General features: G+C 35.1%; 1 protein-coding gene across 3 annotated transcripts in view; it reads left to right on the forward strand.

Moving 5' to 3' along the window:
• Positions 1–11,254: 11,254 nt before the first annotated feature.
• Positions 11,255–18,898, forward strand: part of LOC120343567 (liprin-alpha-1-like) — a 39,112-nt gene continuing 31,468 nt past the window's right edge. For all 3 annotated transcript variants that reach the window (XM_078110457.1, XM_078110458.1, XM_078110459.1), the window contains exons 1-9: positions 11,255–11,499; positions 12,166–12,231; positions 12,992–13,090; positions 13,558–13,659; positions 14,252–14,416; positions 15,854–15,928; positions 17,345–17,461; positions 18,479–18,609; positions 18,700–18,793. In XM_078110457.1, coding sequence (XP_077966583.1) covers positions 11,416–11,499; positions 12,166–12,231; positions 12,992–13,090; positions 13,558–13,659; positions 14,252–14,416; positions 15,854–15,928; positions 17,345–17,461; positions 18,479–18,609; positions 18,700–18,793 — 933 coding nt within the window. In that variant the 5' untranslated portion in view covers positions 11,255–11,415. The remainder of the gene's footprint in view (positions 11,500–12,165; positions 12,232–12,991; positions 13,091–13,557; positions 13,660–14,251; positions 14,417–15,853; positions 15,929–17,344; positions 17,462–18,478; positions 18,610–18,699; positions 18,794–18,898) is intronic.

An 18,898-nucleotide genomic window follows, 5' to 3' on the forward strand; every position in this document is an offset into this window, starting at 1 on the left:
TATGGAGATGTTATATTAAAAGATTTGTTCACGCGGCTTATATGGCGCAGTATGACGTTTTTCACAACTGTTTTAACTTATACGACTGCTGAATAAAATTAAAAACATTATGAAAATTTTGCGGATTTCAAATAAACTGGCAAGAGCAACGGCCGATTGATTTCTCATTTTCCAAATTAGGATACTGTCTAAAACTTCATACCTTTTCCTGGCACTATGTTCCTCGTATACTAAGTACTGATAAGTATTTTCAACGTCAGCACTTCGATGCGTCTTTGAACATAGTCTGAAATATAATACACGGAATATATATGTTTACCTAGAGATCATGCCGATATAATATAAAATCATTCACACTTTCCTTATTTGGTACAAAGCATAACAAAGACAAACAAAAACGATAACGAGATTGTTTGCAGAAATGCGTTCTTCGCGTACCTCGACTGTATATTTAGTTATGGTGTCGCCTTGTATCATGAACCGTTATTAATAATTGAAATATTTCGGTAATTAGGAGGATTTGATTCATCGAAACAATCGGGCACATTTGAAAATCTGTGCGAGCAATCTATACTAAACAAAAAATCAGCATAAACATAGCGTGCGTCAGAGACACAAAGTCTGTACATCTTGTTGGAGCATTGGCAGTGACCCGTAACTTGTAACAGACGATATTTCTATGCCCACAAATCATTTGATGTGTGTACCCATCTATCTTGATTAAAATTCAATCGTTGACATAATGAAGGCCGATGCAGAGACGGTTCACATTTACGAATGGGAAACACCCATGAACTTCAACTATACCCACATCAATTTCCATACACATAGGTCAGCGAAATAAGTATGCAAATATTGATACACAAACGATGTTTTCAGTATGCGATTTAACGGTAACACCACTCCCGTACCCGACAGCGAGTTGGGAAGGCATTTCCTGGTCAAAATTGAAAATGGAAAAATGAACACGTTTTTATTAAACTATCCATGAGTTTTTTGAGGCTAGGTATTTTACCCAAATTTTTTTTATCATATAAATTAAGTACCTAATATATAATTAAGTACTGTACGTACTTTCATATATATGACATTCGGTAGAGTTTTTTTTTATCTCAGCTATGGCATCCCCGGTAACCGATATAAATACGACCAGTCATATCCGCCAGCCGTGCTAGTTAGATGAACTGACTTATAAACAATAAAATAGACATTGAGAACTTGCAATGAAAGATCGAAAATGTCAAGGAGGTGTAAGCGATTTCTTAGTTTGTTAAATACGCTGACTTAAAGACGCCCAGCAAAGCGGATGCCTCCGATCTTTCGGGGAATAAGATATTTTATTTTTAAATTCAATGGATGTACCCTATTTATACTAATGAAATATATATCAAATTCTGTAGAAAGCCAAACAGAGTGTTACGGTAATTTCTATAGTAAGCATATGAATATTAAGTACCAATAAAAGTCTCACTGACTAAAAAAGGCGTCGTTTGTGAAATAAATGGTTTGACGACTAATCGTCCCCCCTCGTTTGTTAAAGTTTCAAGCATTTGAATTGCCTATTGGGAAGCATGAATAGACTATCGACAAAGAAAAAACACGGATAAACAAGCGATTCCGGAATTCGTTACGATTATTTTTATCACGAAAACAAAAAGATTATATATTAACAAAAGATCTCACCGAGACATTTTAACAATAGATAAAACGAGTTTTCGTTGAGAATAAGATTATTTACCTTTTATTCGAACTTGAAAGTTTTGACGGTGACCATATTGATCACGTGATCAATAACAACAAATTGGGCCTTACTCTTGTAGCGAGAACATAAAGATATTTACTGTGTATTTTAATACATTTCACCAGGTATTGCTAATAGAGCATGTTATTTGCGTGAAACAAGGTCGTTGTTGCCCGATTTCATTTACTTCATGATTATTTTCAAGAAACGTTTGATGCGAAGAAGGTTGATGACGTATTTCCCATCATCGTTCTTTACTTAAACTTTCTTGGTCAATTTGGTTAGATCACAATATCACATATACATGCGTTAAGGTTTTAAGCGTATTTCGTTATCTGTTGTTACGATCTGCGATTCACAAACATTTGGCATTACAATCTTATTGTAGGCTTATTTGACTTCTGAGGAGTTGTACATGCATGGGTAAAAGTAGATGTATGGAACCTAGTAAACTGTGATTTTTTTTTGATAACAAGAGCTAGCCTATGCCACAAACATAAAAGCAAAAATAAGGGTACCATTCTCGCGATACGCCTGAAATGAACTGCTGGGGTATATTTTTTTATCAGGATCAGGGCCCCGGAGTTGAAAATAATTTACAGTCGACTACGGTTTGAAAAAGTTTTGGTTCGGACGCCAGGCAGGAATCATTTTGACTCCGACTTCCTACTCCTAATAATTCCGTTTGATGACAAAAGCTTTGGCGCATAAAAGCCCTCTATAATAGATGTTAATGCCAGCCGAGAGTCTGCTGATTATCAACCGATAAAAACTCTCAGTCGCGTGACTTCCGCTCGTGCGTTTTAACTCCTTACAGACACTGCTTACGTGCCCGAATTTATCTAAATATGAAGAGAAGAAATATTTATTTGACAGATAACGTGTTCAACCGACTATATTTATTTCAACTCCATAAACAGATTTATACTCTGAGACATGAGAAAACGCCATCGTTATAGAAAATCCTTGTGAAATTAGATTGTGCCAACAGGTGGCCATGATTGAGAAATACACAAGGAAATGTGGTCGTCAAGTAATTCTTTATATACAATGCATGTAGCATAATATTTATCATTCATTCCGCAATTCTGAAACCACAAATATCTGAATTGTAGGAAAACTTATGAAGGAATTTGTTTTATTAACATGCTTGCTGTCCCGTTCGTATTAACTAGATTACTAGACCTATAATTTTTTACGTTTATTTTGAAGCGTCTTGTGGAGTTGGCGCTTACAAACTAGCTTACCTGTTTGAAACCACCATTTTTTTTTTATAAACATATAAAACCCCATGACGTTTATATGTACTAATAGCTATTTTTAGTCTAGTCCATCGCAGCTTTTCCGGGAATTTTTGAATATTAGAACCAAACTAAAGATCATTAAAAAGTCAAGATGACAATCAAGTTATGTATTTGATTTACAACTGATTTTTGAAACAAAATACAACCGAAAACCGACAAATAACACGAGAAACCACGAAAAATGGCACACAAATGATTGAATATCTGTCTGAACCAAAACTGTTTTGAATGGTTTTTATACGGAGAATGGAATCGATAATGGATGCATGGTTGTCCAACCATGTATTTTGCCGGCGTTTTCGTTCTTGGTGCAACATAACAAAGGTAGGCCAAGATTGTATTTGGGAGTAGCATTTAGAAAAAGATGACGCCGCATACTGTGCAATTTTCTAGATGCGAAACAAAATTGCAACCATCGCAGCTAATGAAAAATTTGCGGAGGACACACGAACGCGTTCAATTAATGAAGGTGTTCACCGTCTGACAGTCTCAGGCAGTAGTAGACTACGGCAGTACAGCGATACGAGACCTTTGTATGTCAGTCTTCTTGATGGTAAACAAAATCGATGTTCTTGAAAGTAATGTAGAATCAAACTTATCAAAATGGTTTCATTGAGTAACAAATCCCCTAATTGGTTTAAAATAAGAGAGCAAGGCTAACAACATAATATGGGCATGAAGGTTCAAAGACTTAAAGCTTCAGATAAAAATCAAATCAGGTTCCAATGCCACAGCAATTCACGTGGTCAGAAACGCTAAGCTCAGCGCATCGGTTTGCTTACGGTAAGGCCTCAGAACATGGAGATCGCTTTGCTGAAAAATCGGGGAACAAGCATGACAGAGACGGGTTGGCCTGTTGCAGTGTCGTTTACCGCTGGTAAAATGGTGTTAGTAGATGTGACGTGTACCTGTGTCGCGGACCATAGCGTCCGCGTTTATATTGAGTGAATATATATTTATATGTTTATAGACTGCATGTTGACCCTTATTCAATGCTGTTTTGTTGGATGTAGACTCCGACCACTCACTACACGTGAGAGGAAAACTGTGTCTTTCGCTTTCTTTCTCCGGCTGCCACGCTGGCGGTCGGTTGTGTTGTCTGTTCTCTAGTGATGTTTTGTTTAATCTGTTTGACTGTTATATTGAAGTTGCCGTACAATAAACAACTAATCTGGAATCTTTGAGTCGGGCTCGGCGGTGTGGCGCATCGTGCTAAGCGTTAGGGATACGCTCGCCACCGCATCTCTGATTACCCTTCGCAGGTTCGAATCCAATGCGGGATGATCATGTGCGAGAGGATTGCTGGACTCCTCGCCGCCGTAGGGTGGTTTACGTAACCGCTGGTCGGTTACGGCTTCCTCTACAGTGGCGTGCCTAGAGGGGGGCGGAAGGGGCAGCCGCCCCGAACAAACTTGTTGTAAACTGCTTGTCTGAGGAAGTCTGATTTTGGTCAGACGAAACGTTACAGAAATATATTTGTGTTAGTGTGCAGCAGGACTCTTGAATTGCATATTATGGTATTTTATTCCTGTTTCTTGTAAACTGCTTGTCTGAGGAAGTCTGATTTTAGTCAGACGAAACGTTACAGAAATATATTTGTGTTAGTGTGCAGCAGGACTCTTGAATTGCATATTATGGTATTTTATTCCTGCTACAGCATCCTTGCATTACATGCATACGGATCCACTAGCGCAAAGGCATAGAGAAAGGATTGGGAGTTAGTCTCGCGCAACCTCTACTGATCGTTATATTAGTTATTATTAGTTAAGTTATGCTAAGACGTTGTTGAAAAATGTATAAGTAAGTTATTAAACACTTGTAGATCCTTACCACGGATATGGGCCGTGAGGCGAAGCCTTGAAAACGCCCAGAAAATGAGTTTCGTAGCGCACATCTGGTAACTAAATAAATTCTTCAGTTTTGTGTGAAAATGAACATACTGAACCCATTACAGCTTGTTCCACAATCCTGGTGCGAAATTGAATATTCAATAACCATAAGTTTACAACACATACATAAGAACTATGCAATTCGAGAGCCCTACAGCACACTAACACAAATGTATTCCTGTAATGTTTTGCCTGACCAAAATCGGACTTCCTCAGTCAATCATAATTTATTAGGTAGATTACGAAAAATATGGCATACATGTAACCAACAACAAAAAATACTTTGTGTGACAGGAGTCGAGGGTGACCTCGAAAGCAACGACACCAACAACGCTGATTCACATTAGCGAATAAATTTTATGTAATAACCACAAGCAGTTTACAACAAGAACAGCATAAAAAATTACATCCATTTTATAGAAGCTATCAAACGTATTTATTTTTAAGCAATGAAATCACAAATTAACATCGTGAGCACGAAAACACAAATATATCAGTTATTTCTCACTCAGAAATTTACCGGAAAAGTCAAGAAAATTAAATGAAAGTACAATATGTACAAAACATAGTGAACAGAAATATTACAATTAGTCTTTTTTTAGTTTATGTGGTTATGTATTTGAACAAAGGCAATATTATTTCTAGAAACAGGACTACGACACTAACAAATGTCCGAAAAAAAACAAATAAATGATACTTAATAAATCAACTGCAATATCTAATTCACTTTCTTCTGAATTGTTTTCGAAATCCACTATCTCGAAAATCGACTTTTCCTCAATAAGTGTACTGTGATTTTTGCAGTCAATACAAAAACAAAAATCTGTGCAATTTAAGTTGATTTTGGCACACTTGCATAAATTATTTGGACTATTTTTCTTACACTTGCAGTTTGCCAACTCAAGAACTGATTTGAGGGCCACATGCTTCTTCAGTGAATCATTGTTAGGTGGAGAGTTTAATCCTTATGTTTGCCAGTGTTGAATAGACGTGCCCTGGTATCATTTACATTCTCCATATCCTATTCATACAGTGAACAAACAAATTCCTCAGCTTTATTTATTAATGCCTCGTTAATCTCAAAAGATCTTCATAGTTGAGAAAAAAATGAATTGACAACCTCAATGAAGTCTCCAACATGAGTTTGATGGGCAGTTACAATTGCAGAAAAGTGCTAAAGTATTTCAATATGAATAGCCCATCTAAGCTGTTTGCAACTATTATGATTCTCGTATACCTTTACGCTTCAAGACTTTTTGTTTAATCCATTTTATAGCACTGATAAAAGCAGGAATTAGAGCCTGCGATAGGTCGGATTGGTGGAACATTGCCGTTTTCTTTTGTAGTACAGTATCTAAAATGAGGAAGAAAATCATATTTGGAACATCATGAGTGTAAAAATAACACTAAATACTAACTAATACCTTGAATACATAATGCATTTTATCTGGTGTACTCAATGAGCGTATATATGCTCATTGCATGTACCACAGTGCAGCAGTGTTTGCATATCATTACTATACTATATCTAGTACACTAAATTTTGATATATCACAGTCTGAAATGCCCTATGACAGTATGAATATGGACTATAGACTATATTTTAAAACATCAACTGTCTGTCTACAACTTGATTTCTCACCTCTCAATCGTTTCCAATGCTACTTCTTTCCACTCCGGCATAACTTTTCATTGCTTCCCAGGTTCTTGTCGACTCTATGAATTTAGATTTAGACCAACCGACATTAGTAAAATTGATTATTTTCTTCTCTTTCACACAACCGTGCATTACAGAAACAGCCATTAATTATTATTTCCAAATATGCTGTGGCCTATATAGTAGTATAAGTCTGTTGAATAGTCAAACATTTTAAAATCATTTTCAGGTAGTTATCTTATGTGCGCTACGAAACTGAAAGATAAATGGCCTCGGCTCGCGGCCTATGTAGCAACATCTTGTTACCGTGGCACCTGCAGCACTCTGAACCTCCCTTTATTTTGGGTGTTGCCTATTCGGACTATTTTATCTGACACGTATAATATTATTGATATCACGAAATGGCCAATATTGACGTAAACCATACGGTCGTGGCGTGATTCTCACGTTACCTCAGGTATTTGAACCTTTTCCTCTCTCATACGTTTCAGATTAATCATCGATTGGGTCGAAAGAAAATTTCGCTATGTACCTGGTCTTATTTTAAGGAAAGGGCTCATATTAAAATTATTTTTAAAATTCAGGCTAGGTCTTAATTTCGGGTAAACACGGTATTTTGTATCGCGCGAAGACCAGACAAATATATTTATCCCGTGGAGAGGAATCCTAATGGTGGAAATGGGGTTAGTTAGCCAGTTATTTGCGTAGACTCGATAACAACAATAAGTGCATAGGTCTACAAGAGTTCAAACTACGTGGAACAAAACCACAAAACAGTGTCTAAGTTCATCACTTTATTCAGTCCAGCAGTTATTGCGTGGGTTTCCATTTCACGACGAACGTCTGAACCCTCGTGCAAACCCACCATGACCTGAGTAAGTAAGTTTATTCGTAACAACAAAACAAATAAACAATACATATCACAAAACAAACGCATATCTGTATATACAAAAACTCAAGAGAGTAGGGAAAATCCAAAAACATGTTCGACGTGCTGATACACGTGCTCACTAACCCCAAACTACAATACACGTTTTAGAAAGATAAAAAATCGAAAGACAATTCGGACGTGAGTACATGAGTGTGGAGTTTTAAAATACAATTTCTACTATAGTGTATACAAAAACATAACAGTAATGTAGTCCACTCGAATAAACAAGCGGTACATAGCATGTGGTAATTGATGTGATTTTGAACGCACAAGACTAATAGTTGACTGTACGCTAAACAACAATAATAGGATGGGATTTACATATTTATCCATGGGGAGAGGAAAGCCGATAAGATGGCTTAATCATATGGCGAACCACGGCCTCTCGTCCGGTTACCAGTCCAGGTCGGGTATGGGATTAGTTAGCCAGTTATTTGTTTTCGGAAGCATGGACTTGATGGTGGAGGAAGCCGTAACCGACCAGCGGTTACGTGAACCACCCTACGGCGGCGAGGAGTCCAGCAATTCCATCGCACATAATCATCCCCGCATGGGATTCGAACCTGCGAACCCACGCAAGGTCATCAGAGATGCAGTGGGGGCACGTTTTCCTAACGCTTAGCACACCGCCGAGAAATAGTAGCAGCGTAAATGTGAACAACAACCAACAAAGTTAAATATACCAAAAACATTCCAAGCCCTGGCCTCCAACTTCAGTTTGAACAGTAGCAATTGAAATTCATGTGCTTTTTAAAACCTGTGCTGTACAAGCAGTCTTTTTCGTGGAGTTCATCATCAAATTTCGCATCCGACGATAGACATAGCATTTAGTTTCTCACTTTACTCTCATTTTTATGATTGCCCTTTACGCCTAAAATCAAAATCTATTCGAATACCTGATAGTTTGCTTGCATGCAAATTTGTAGTCAATTTAAATTACTACCTCTGATTCATTGATTTGGTATTTGGAGATTTGTGTTACCGGTAACAATGCTTTATGGCTCTATTTCATTTTGAATTTATTGGAAGGTATTTGTTGTCCCATTTCTTCTATTCGTCTTTTCAACTTCACTAGACCAGGGCTCGATTTTTCCAATATTGCTCTATCAACAACTTAGTTCAGTCATTTGAATTCATTTATTTTTTATTTGAAAAAAAAGAATGCGAAAGTCTAATTTGAAAAGGTCGTAGATGTAAAATGCCGCTCTCACTCTCTCTATCTATATATATATATATGAATTTTATTACCACAAAAAAATATAAAAAGGACAATAGTGTATAAGGGTTCGGAAACAAACATATCAAATAATTCGAAGAAAGCCTACGACAGAAGTAAAATTCAATAAATCATAACATCAGTGTTAAACTCAGAGACCCAGAACAATTCGCAAATTTTCATTCAACCCGTTCATTTTTAACCTTTACAAATTTTTCAATCTTCCCGATCTTAACCACACGGGGAAAGTTCCACTATTGCAGCGGGATTAAATGAAATATCGATTAAAAACAGCTTTACGTTCAGACTCCGCTCACATCTACTACCTAATTTGGCTGTTTTCAGCTTCTTAAGGGCCTCCTGCTGCCCCGATTTTTCGCTTATTGTATAGCCTTCATACATATCAGGAATAAGTTAACTAACTTGGTACAGGTACCCATTCGTTAATATGGGACTTCACTACCGGTGTTTATTCTGGTCGTTTGATAAAATAATGATTCCTATTTTCAATATATACCGTTTACTCGTCATCTTTCAGTCTTTAGTCTGTTAGTCAGTTTAGCCCAGAAGGCCAGAACCTACCTAGTCTTGTAGTCCAGAGATTCAGCGTGAAATAGGGCTAGTCTAAAACTTTTAATGAAGGTGTTCACCGTTTTGCAGTCTTAGGGCAGGTGAGTCATTAGACTAGGGCAGTACCGGTACCGGTAATAGCACAGTAACTTTATTAGTCTGTGCCGACAGACTGACAGCTTGACTGATGTTTCAGTCCATGGACGTTTTCAGGTTTTGGACCAGAAGTTTCATCCTCACAGGATCCTGGGATATTAATGAAATATTTCTAATGAGTCTGATCGTTGTCGCCCATACGCTCCTTTTCCAGTTTTCAAGCGAATCGCATTTGACACCGTAATATTATTTTTTTTATATTTTTAAGTCAGTGCAGCAGTGAGTGGGCGTCAAACTCAAGAAATGTTAATTTATTACTGATACCTTGGATTATAAGTTATTTGATCAATTTTATTATTTTAGACTAAACCTTTCTATAAATGATATAGTCACAGCGTGTTCATGACGTTTGTGGGCCTGTACGATACATTCAATTTACAGATTTACTGGATAATGTTATATATATCGGTATATATTTGTTTATTTCTGCATGTGAATACAAATATAAAATGGAGAGCCGAAATCAAATAATTTACCATTCCAACTACATTCTAAAATATGGAATATCATGATATATTCTAAATTGGACGATGTTCAACAGAGAACCCATAGAAGTCGATGCATTTTCGATGATTTGAATATTGAACAAATTTAAAGAACTTTTAGGTTATAACGGTAGACTTGAACTGCCCGAATTAGTGATTTTTCAAATTATCTCATCAAAAAAAAAAAATCAAAAATTGCAGAATTGTAAAAATTGAATAAAACTAATTCATGAATTTCTCTTTTATCTTGTATCATTTTCATGCGACAATGGATAAAATCTGAAAGTTTGTAATTTTACCATATATTAGATTTTGCACATGAGCTTAAAACTGAATTGCATTGATATAGAAAAGGTTTTATTTGTAGACGTTTAAGCATTTTGGCCAAAATCATCAGATAATCATCAACATTCAAAAGTTTCAAGAATTTGGTTATGATAATAGTGCAAAATATCTCAAATTGCAATTTAAAATATTATCAAGAAATACTAGCCTATATCAGTATGGCACACTATACAAATCGGGTGACATTGTCCCGTTTCAGAGAAACCCATTTTACAGATGATCAGACACCCCTCCTTTGGGAGGCGTCTGGACATTGTTGTCATTCAATATCGGTAATAATACAGTATAATGAAGTTGCACAAAATACTACAAAAAAGCGCAATCTAGTAACGTCATCATTGAATTCCTTGGGAAAGAATATTCAGATTTACCGAAGGAAAAAATATTTTACCGTAGCATTCAAGAGTTTTTAGCAAAAAACGGCAATTTTGGTCATGTAACGGCCACGATTAATTTAGAATATTATTGAGACAAGCATGGTGCGATATGAAGCATCTGACGTGGTCCCAGAAGCCCCTCGTTTGTGAGACACATGGAGTGTTTGTTTTATTGAGCCAAATGAAGGGAAATTCTTGGAATTTGGATAGTGTGCTGTACTGTATATTGGTACAGTATGTTTCAAATTTAGTATTTTATCTATGTTTGACATGGACCGCGGGACAAATCCGGCCTGTTGGGTGATTCAATCTGACCCGTCTGATGCTGCGAGAAATTTCTGCTTTTCAACCAATTCTGCATTTAGGCCTACTATATAAAACTGTCTATCGTTTCCCGAGAGTTTCTAATGATCTGTTGTTTTGCATTTCTTTTCTGCACCAAGATTCGTTGAAATTAATAGCTAAATTATTACGTCACACTTAGATGGCCCGCTAGTCTGAGTGAGCAAAATTTTTAGTCCATAGTCCAAAAACCTTGCACATCCCTGATCTACGGTAAATGCTTTTTTTTCTGAACAGATACTAGCTAAACTCTATTTTTATTTGTATCTCCATATAATGTGATTACAAGCCAGTACTATCGACTTCTTTTATGCTGTTGTGTAGGTAATAATAGTCAACAGATGCAAATGCACCCAGTTTATTTTCATTTGGGATATCGGTACATTTCAAAAACATATCAAAATGATGTGCGATGTTATGCCCACAATTTCAGAAGATAAAATCAGTCGGGCCGGCTCTTATAACAGTGATGGCGAAGAAGATCAAGTAAGAATGATATTCCAATATTTTGCTTCTTGATAATATGTTGATTATTTTCTCAAATTAAATTGTAATTTTGTTTATTTTGTTATGGTAAACCGTTCCTATTTTTCATGATTAATTTTGATGATTTGTTTTTTTGTGAATTAATATGTTTGTTTGCTAATGTCCTGTGTTTTTAAAATAGATTTTGTTGAATTTTTCTTCGGATTGTCTGTTGTTAAAAGTTTGTTTTTTGAAGATGTAATCACTAAATGATGTTGAAATGTCCTATTGATTTCTTCTTTATTGACAAAATTTCACTTCACTGATTATTTTACTGATATGATAATCTACTGTGGCGTTCTGGACTTTTTGTACTTGTCCCTCCTGGAAAACTAACAAGTCAGTATACCCACCCCTTGACAAATACCAAATACTTTTTTACTTCCCGATATCTTTTCAATGAACCCACTGAATTGAACTGTTCGAAGTCTTGTGCCAATCGGCATATGTTTGTGCGTTATGCACCATCATAATCTTCGTAGTTTCAGGAAATCTTAACATTCCTGTAGTCGCTGTAACTTTGCACAGAGATGACCTTCTCTACTTCTGAATGAATGTGTGTGTGACCTTGCTTTCAACAAATTTGTTTTAGTGAATTTTACACTTTACATTTTTCTTTCTATTCAGACAAACATGGAAAATATGATGGTAACCATACTGGATGAAAGAGATAAACTTCTTGATACTTTACAGGTAAAATGCAAGATGCATCAGAGATACTGGGGTTTTGTCATATTAAACATTTGTAATCTGTAGCCTTAACCAAACTCGAAATAAATTCTATTAGAAAAAATATATTTTTTCAAGAAACAATAAATTGAAGTTGGCATCTTTTTTTGAAATTTTTCCTTTCAACATACTTTTTCGGGGAAACTGAAAATAATATGACAGCTCAACAATAGGACAAACTTTGGTACTCCCGGAGTATGTGAACTAAGATGGCAGACACCGGAACGTAGTATGCATACCAGGTTAGGGTTGGGCAATAATTTTATTCCAATTTTTCTTATTTTAGTTCTATCACGAGTTCGGGGAGTAGCCAAGTGACTCTCGTAGTATTTGTACCTGAAATTATGGCCTAACCCTAACCTGGTACACATACTACATTCTGGTGTACGCCATCTTGGTTCACATACTTCGGGAGTACCCAAATTTTGGCCTCTCATCCAGTTTGATGCCTAGTATGGTAATAGTTACTAGTCAATTGTTTGATATGCGGATACCTGGAGAAAGTCGTAACTGACCAGTGATTATATATGAACCACCTTATGACAGGGAGGAATCAAGTAATCTTCTCACACATACTTCTTTCTCGCTGGATTCAAACTGAGAAACTCAATCAATGTAATCAGTGGTGCGATGGCCGTTGCGTTTTTTACACATATCACAATATATTTGACATTGATAGATTTTGTAATAATTAATTAATCTTGTATTCATGCTAATTCTTTAGAAAACGAAAGATGAACTTGAAGATTCAAAAGCGAAATTGGAAGAGGTTTCACATGAAAGAGACTTTCTCAACAGACAACTGACCAATTCGATGCCATCTGTAAGTAGTTTTTTTACTTATAGGTTTTAATCCAAAAAGGTTAATAAACAACAGTATAAAACAGGAAGAGCCTTTCTTATCTATTATTGCCTATTGTTGCTGTTGACGCATCGGACTGCTACTTGCTGATAAGTGAACAAAAGCTAAATTATACTTTTGTTTTTTCTGCGAGAAGAATTCAACAGAACTTCGGTTGACTAGGCATTCCCAATGGAAAAAGGGAGAATTTGCATACATACGTCAAAGTTTTACAGAGTTAAGAACTGGAGTTTGAATCTGAAATTTTCTCCAAACTAAAGCATTTTATTTTGATTCCGCCCATTCAATAGTCTAATATGTGATTAAAATAACTTAAAAATTTGTATTAATTAGCGTTTAAAAATCAAACCTATCAATGATGTACTATTATATTCTTAAGTTTGAACTTAGATGCTTTATTCATCTGCAATGTATGCATTCTTTATCAGGATTATGCTGCTATGTCTAAAGAGCTCAATCAATCTCGTGATAGAATTTTAGAACATGAGGAAGAAATTTCTGAATTAAAAGCTGAAAGAAATAATACACGGGTATCTATGTATTTGTATTCTCATGATAAGTACTGAATCAATTTTGATGTTTATATGAGGTGGCGCGGCAAGCGCCATTGTTATCAATAAAAAAAAATTTTGTAATAAGTGGTTTGCGTAATTGTAGTGACTGTTTAAAGAGCCTTTGCATGATAATTTTCGATTCTGATTGTAAACCCTTTCCTTTTTGAAAATTCTGATACCTCTGTGACAACAAGTAACTCTGCTTGATGTCATTCATTTTTTCGATATCATGAGTTTCATGAACCTAATATGTTAGTCGTTAAGCTATCAAATTTAGATTTTATTGAAGTCTGGAGAGAGAGCTGGAGTCAAAATTGTTATCACTCAGAAGCCACAGCCAAAGCCATTTTTTGATTGGCACGGATTCGGGTGTAAACTCCACACCCCTGGTACATTGATACCCAATTTGGCTCATAACTAAAAAAGCTAGCAATCTTTATCACATATCATTAATTGTACAGTTTATTGATGGATATATTAGATGTGTTTACTCAGTTATCAGACCAATTTCGTATAGAATAGAAAGTGAGAATAATTCAATGCTCAAGTTTTTGTTAAATTTATTCAGTTGCTGCTGGAACATCTTGAAGCGTTGGTATCTCGTCATGAGCGCTCCCTTCGTATGACAGTCGTCAAACGGCAGCAGCAACAAAGTACCGGTGTGTCAAGTGAAGTTGAGGTTTTGAAAGCTCTCAAATCACTTTTTGAACATCATAAAGCTCTCGATGAGAAGGTGAATGTTGCATGTTGTGATCTCTTGAATGTTCATCATTCTAATGACTTAGATATAGAAAGACTTTCTATTATTATATTTGTCATAATGTAAACACCTTAGCGTGGAAATATGCATGCAATAGTGCAATTGTACAACTCTAATTTCATGATAAGTATATTTTTGTCTAGTTTTCACTATCTAACATAACATTATATACAGTGGTTCCCAAACTGCAACCCGCGGGCCAATTACGACCCACGTAACGATTTAATATGTCCCGCCGAACTTTTGAACACTCCATGTTTTACTTTTTTGCGTTTTAGATACCTCCAATTGTTATATCTCAATTCAAGCATGTGTATTTTCGTAACAATTCAATTATATCGATATCTTAATTATACAAAGGGGTATTAGGGTTACATACGATTTTGCGCCCTTGCAGTCGCTCCCCTCTCCTGACTCGCGAATATTCTTTCGCTTCTAATTTTGCCCCCTGGTCAATCAACTTTGGGAACCACTGTTTTATTAAATTATCATAACCTAGGAATTATGTTAATTGAAAACAATTAATTATTATTGCAAAATATTAGCACAGGCTTTTAACCCAATTGGTGAGAACACACAGACAATATAAACATTATATTTTAAATTTGACGCTGTTATTAGGATTTTGAAAACAAGTACAGATTGATTATGGAACAGTTTCAAAATGATATGAGAGTCTCCTTAACATATCACAGTCAAGGAGGCAAGGTCTGGCTACTGCAACTTTGCTGCTGTATTATTAATAGCTTGTGTCAAACAATATTTCTGTGAGATAAACAATGTCAAAATCTCAATTCATGTTATTGCTGCAAAGTGAAATTCTTGATAGTAAGCATATCCAATGACTAATAAATAGGACTGGGCATTTTAAATCGAATAGTAAATTATTCTAATCGGTGCAGTTAGTTCATTATGCCAGATTTTGGTATGATATCCTTTCTGTATAAAATCATTCGATTGCACCCATTGTGGAAAGTGAAAACTCTAACCTCTTTTCTGTGAGATCTACTGGTATATCAAACTGGTGGCTTACCAGAAATTACTCACATAAATACTTAAATTTTTGAAGATTATGATATAATTTTATTTAGTGAAAATTTCATGAAAGATAAATTTGGTGGAGTTAATATAACTTCATATTAGAAACTTTTAGTTTGTGATATTATTTTAGTAACAATTCGAATGTGTATGTTGATGTATTTTATGGCCCTCACTTTCATTAGCACTGGAGTGCAAACATGCCATTAGTCTCTTGATCATATTATAAGATAAAAAACGATATAAAAAGATATTATTGTTAAAAAACTTTAGGGAATAGATCTGTTATCAAGCTTCATGTTATTTATTATTTCATTGTGATAAATAATTTTGTATCATGTTATTAACAAGCTGTTTCTCAATTTGTCATAGGTTCGAGAAAAATTAAAGACAGCATTAGAAAGAGGAATGCAACTTGAAGATCTACTAGAGAAATCAAATCGTGAAGTAAGATTTGTTGTAACATATATACAAGGATGCCAAAACAGTTCAATCAGCTATTTTGTATACTATCTAAAATAATATGAATGTGAAATAAGAAACCAGGGGTGGGTAAATTACGACCCGGGGGCCGGATCTGGCCCGTGGAAGTGTTTCATCTGGCCCACTTGTGTCTGCGGAAATTACGACTATAGTTTTTATAAATACAAAATTTCTGTTGAAAAAAATGTCACGATGACCCCGATTGTTCCATTGTGCTTCTTATTGTTTTATAAACGTCAGTCTAGCTGATGGACCAGCTGTTGTGAATAAACTTGAGTTTTGAGCCTTCGGCCCAGTAATCAAGTCTATTATCTGAACTTGACCTATTCAGAAAAGTAATTGCCCACCCCTGTGTTAAACTATTTAACATAGAACATGTGGATGTAAATGTAAATTCAATGAGTTGAATTTAGAAATGCTCGAAATTTAGGATAACTGATGGTTTAATTGGTTTCTCTATTTTTACAGAATTCAGAATTTAATTGGTGGAATGTTTAGTTATACTGCTAGAATTGCTCAAAATTGTAATTTCTTAGTTCAAAACATGTCAAATTATTCTAAAAATTAATGGTTGAAAATATTGAATAAAATAAATTCAAATCGAATTGAACATTCAAATTTTTTTGGGCATTCCTGAACATAGGTCATTGGCAAATATTTAGATTAGAAATTTGAATCGTGTTTGTTTAAGGTATACCTTGCTAGTTGATATATAGATAATATATAATAATTTAATAGAGGGGTGTGCAACCTTAAATACAGGAGGGCCAGATACAAATAACTAGATGAAACCATGAGTCACATCCTAATTTAACATAGGCTTTCTGGTAGTTGCAGGCACAAAAAAGCCATTGTAATGTCATAGATAATAAATTGGACTCTGGTATAGGCTTTGCAACACAAAGGGATTGAATACTCGCACATACCACATTAAAATAAATTAAAAACTTATCTTGCGGGTCGCATGCCATACAAAATTGACTTTTCTCCGCAGGCTGCACACCCCTGATTTAAAAAATTAAAAAAAAGACTACTGTAAAACTTGCAGGTTTAACAAAAGGGAATTTCCCAAGAAATAGAAGAATACTAATGTTTTGTGAAAAAAATTCTATAGCAAAATAAAGATAACTGTTTTATCAATAAACTTGCTGTACACTAACACAAATATATTTCTGTAGCGTTTCGTCTCACCAAAGTCAGACTTCTGCAGATAAGCATGTTCGAAGTATATAGTTGGAATGTGCTTAACTGAACATGTCCCAGGTCAGACAAATCATTACAGGATTACATTTTTGGTTTTGAAGATATTTGTATTGAAAAGTAAAAAGAATGATTTTTTATTTGCATGCCGGTATGATAATATTCTTTTTTCATTCACAGAACAAATATCTTCATGAACAAGTTTGTCAACTCAAATTAAATATATCGCAAAAGTCTGGTGCGAATGCAGATGAAAAAATTCAATCCTCTGTACAAAAAGATACTAGTATTTCACAAGTAAGCTCATTATTTGGTGCTAATGTAATATGGGATCTTCAACCATTCTTCTACCTACCTAGGTTAGGATCAGAAATAAGGGCTCGGGTTCCAATTAGCGACTGTCATAATAGCGATGTAATCAAGTGAGCGACTGTCATAATAGCGACTGTCATAATGGCGAATGCATCAAAACAGCGACTGTTATGAAAGCGACTCACCTTTTTGTACACTCATACGCACTCTCCCCCCCCCCCCCCTCCCCCAAACACACACACACACCTTCCATCCCTCACACGCTAAACCTAACTTTGTTTTGTCATTCCTGTACAAAAAGTTAAGTCGCTATCATAACAGTCGCTGTTTTTATTTGGCTGCCATTATGACAGTCGCTGTCCGGCCTGGATACCAGAAATAAGTTATATCTATTGGGGATGTAAAAGCACTACGGTACTAGCTTGACATATATCTTGCTCTAAAGTAGGACGCTCAATTTTTATTTTGAAGAAACAAGTTGCTTACCTATTAATTCTGAAAGTATAATGTTTTAATGAATTTTCATAAATATTATTATCTGACAACGGTATTGAGGGGAACTGAGTTGTTTTGGGCTCGTAATTTGGGCGCCATCCTGCAGTTGTACACACTCATTTGTGTACCATTCCATTTGTTGACAGATGCTCGAAAAATTCAAACAATCTAATAAAAATATAAAAACAAATTAAAAAATGAAATCATAAATTAAAACCAGGCACATCAAATTGTTAATATAAAATTAGGTTTAGGGTAAATTTACAAATGTTCTAAATAAGACTTATAAATACAAAAATATTCAAACAAAAAAAATGAAATGAAATAATTTTGTAACTGATGTTCTTTATTGCAATTTTCTCAGAAAAGAAGTTTTATTTGGTGTCATTGCTAAATTGTCTGGTCCACCAATAGATCTTCATCTATGATAGTGATTCTGATATGGTAACAATTTATTAGTGTCCATAAATTTAAGTCAAGTTTTTTCATATTTTATTTTTGTTATAGAATGCGGAGTTAAACGGAAGTGCTGAAGCAGTGGAAGAAGCAAACCGTATTGTACAGTTTCAAGAATCTATAGAAAAACAAAAAACTGAAATTGAACATATGCGGCATAGAAATAACACTGTTCTCGCCAGGTTTGTACATGATTGGCCAAAGAAGTTTCCAGCTTTATATATATAAGATTATATGAGATATAAGGTTATATAAAAATATTTATTTTACAGAGTATCAGAATTAGAACTAGATCTTGATACAGCAAGAAAAGATTTGATAAAATCAGAAGAAGTCAACAGCCGATTACAAAAAGAAATAAAAGATGTATGTTTTAGTTTAGTACAATTATTTAAACACCGTTATACCTAGATTAAACAATGTAATAAAGATTAAAATTTTTCGAAAAAATTCGCACAAACGAAGGTTATG

This window comes from Styela clava, chromosome 3 (assembly GCF_964204865.1).
Source record: "Styela clava chromosome 3, kaStyClav1.hap1.2, whole genome shotgun sequence".
NCBI classification, from domain to species: Eukaryota; Metazoa; Chordata; class Ascidiacea; order Stolidobranchia; family Styelidae; genus Styela; species Styela clava.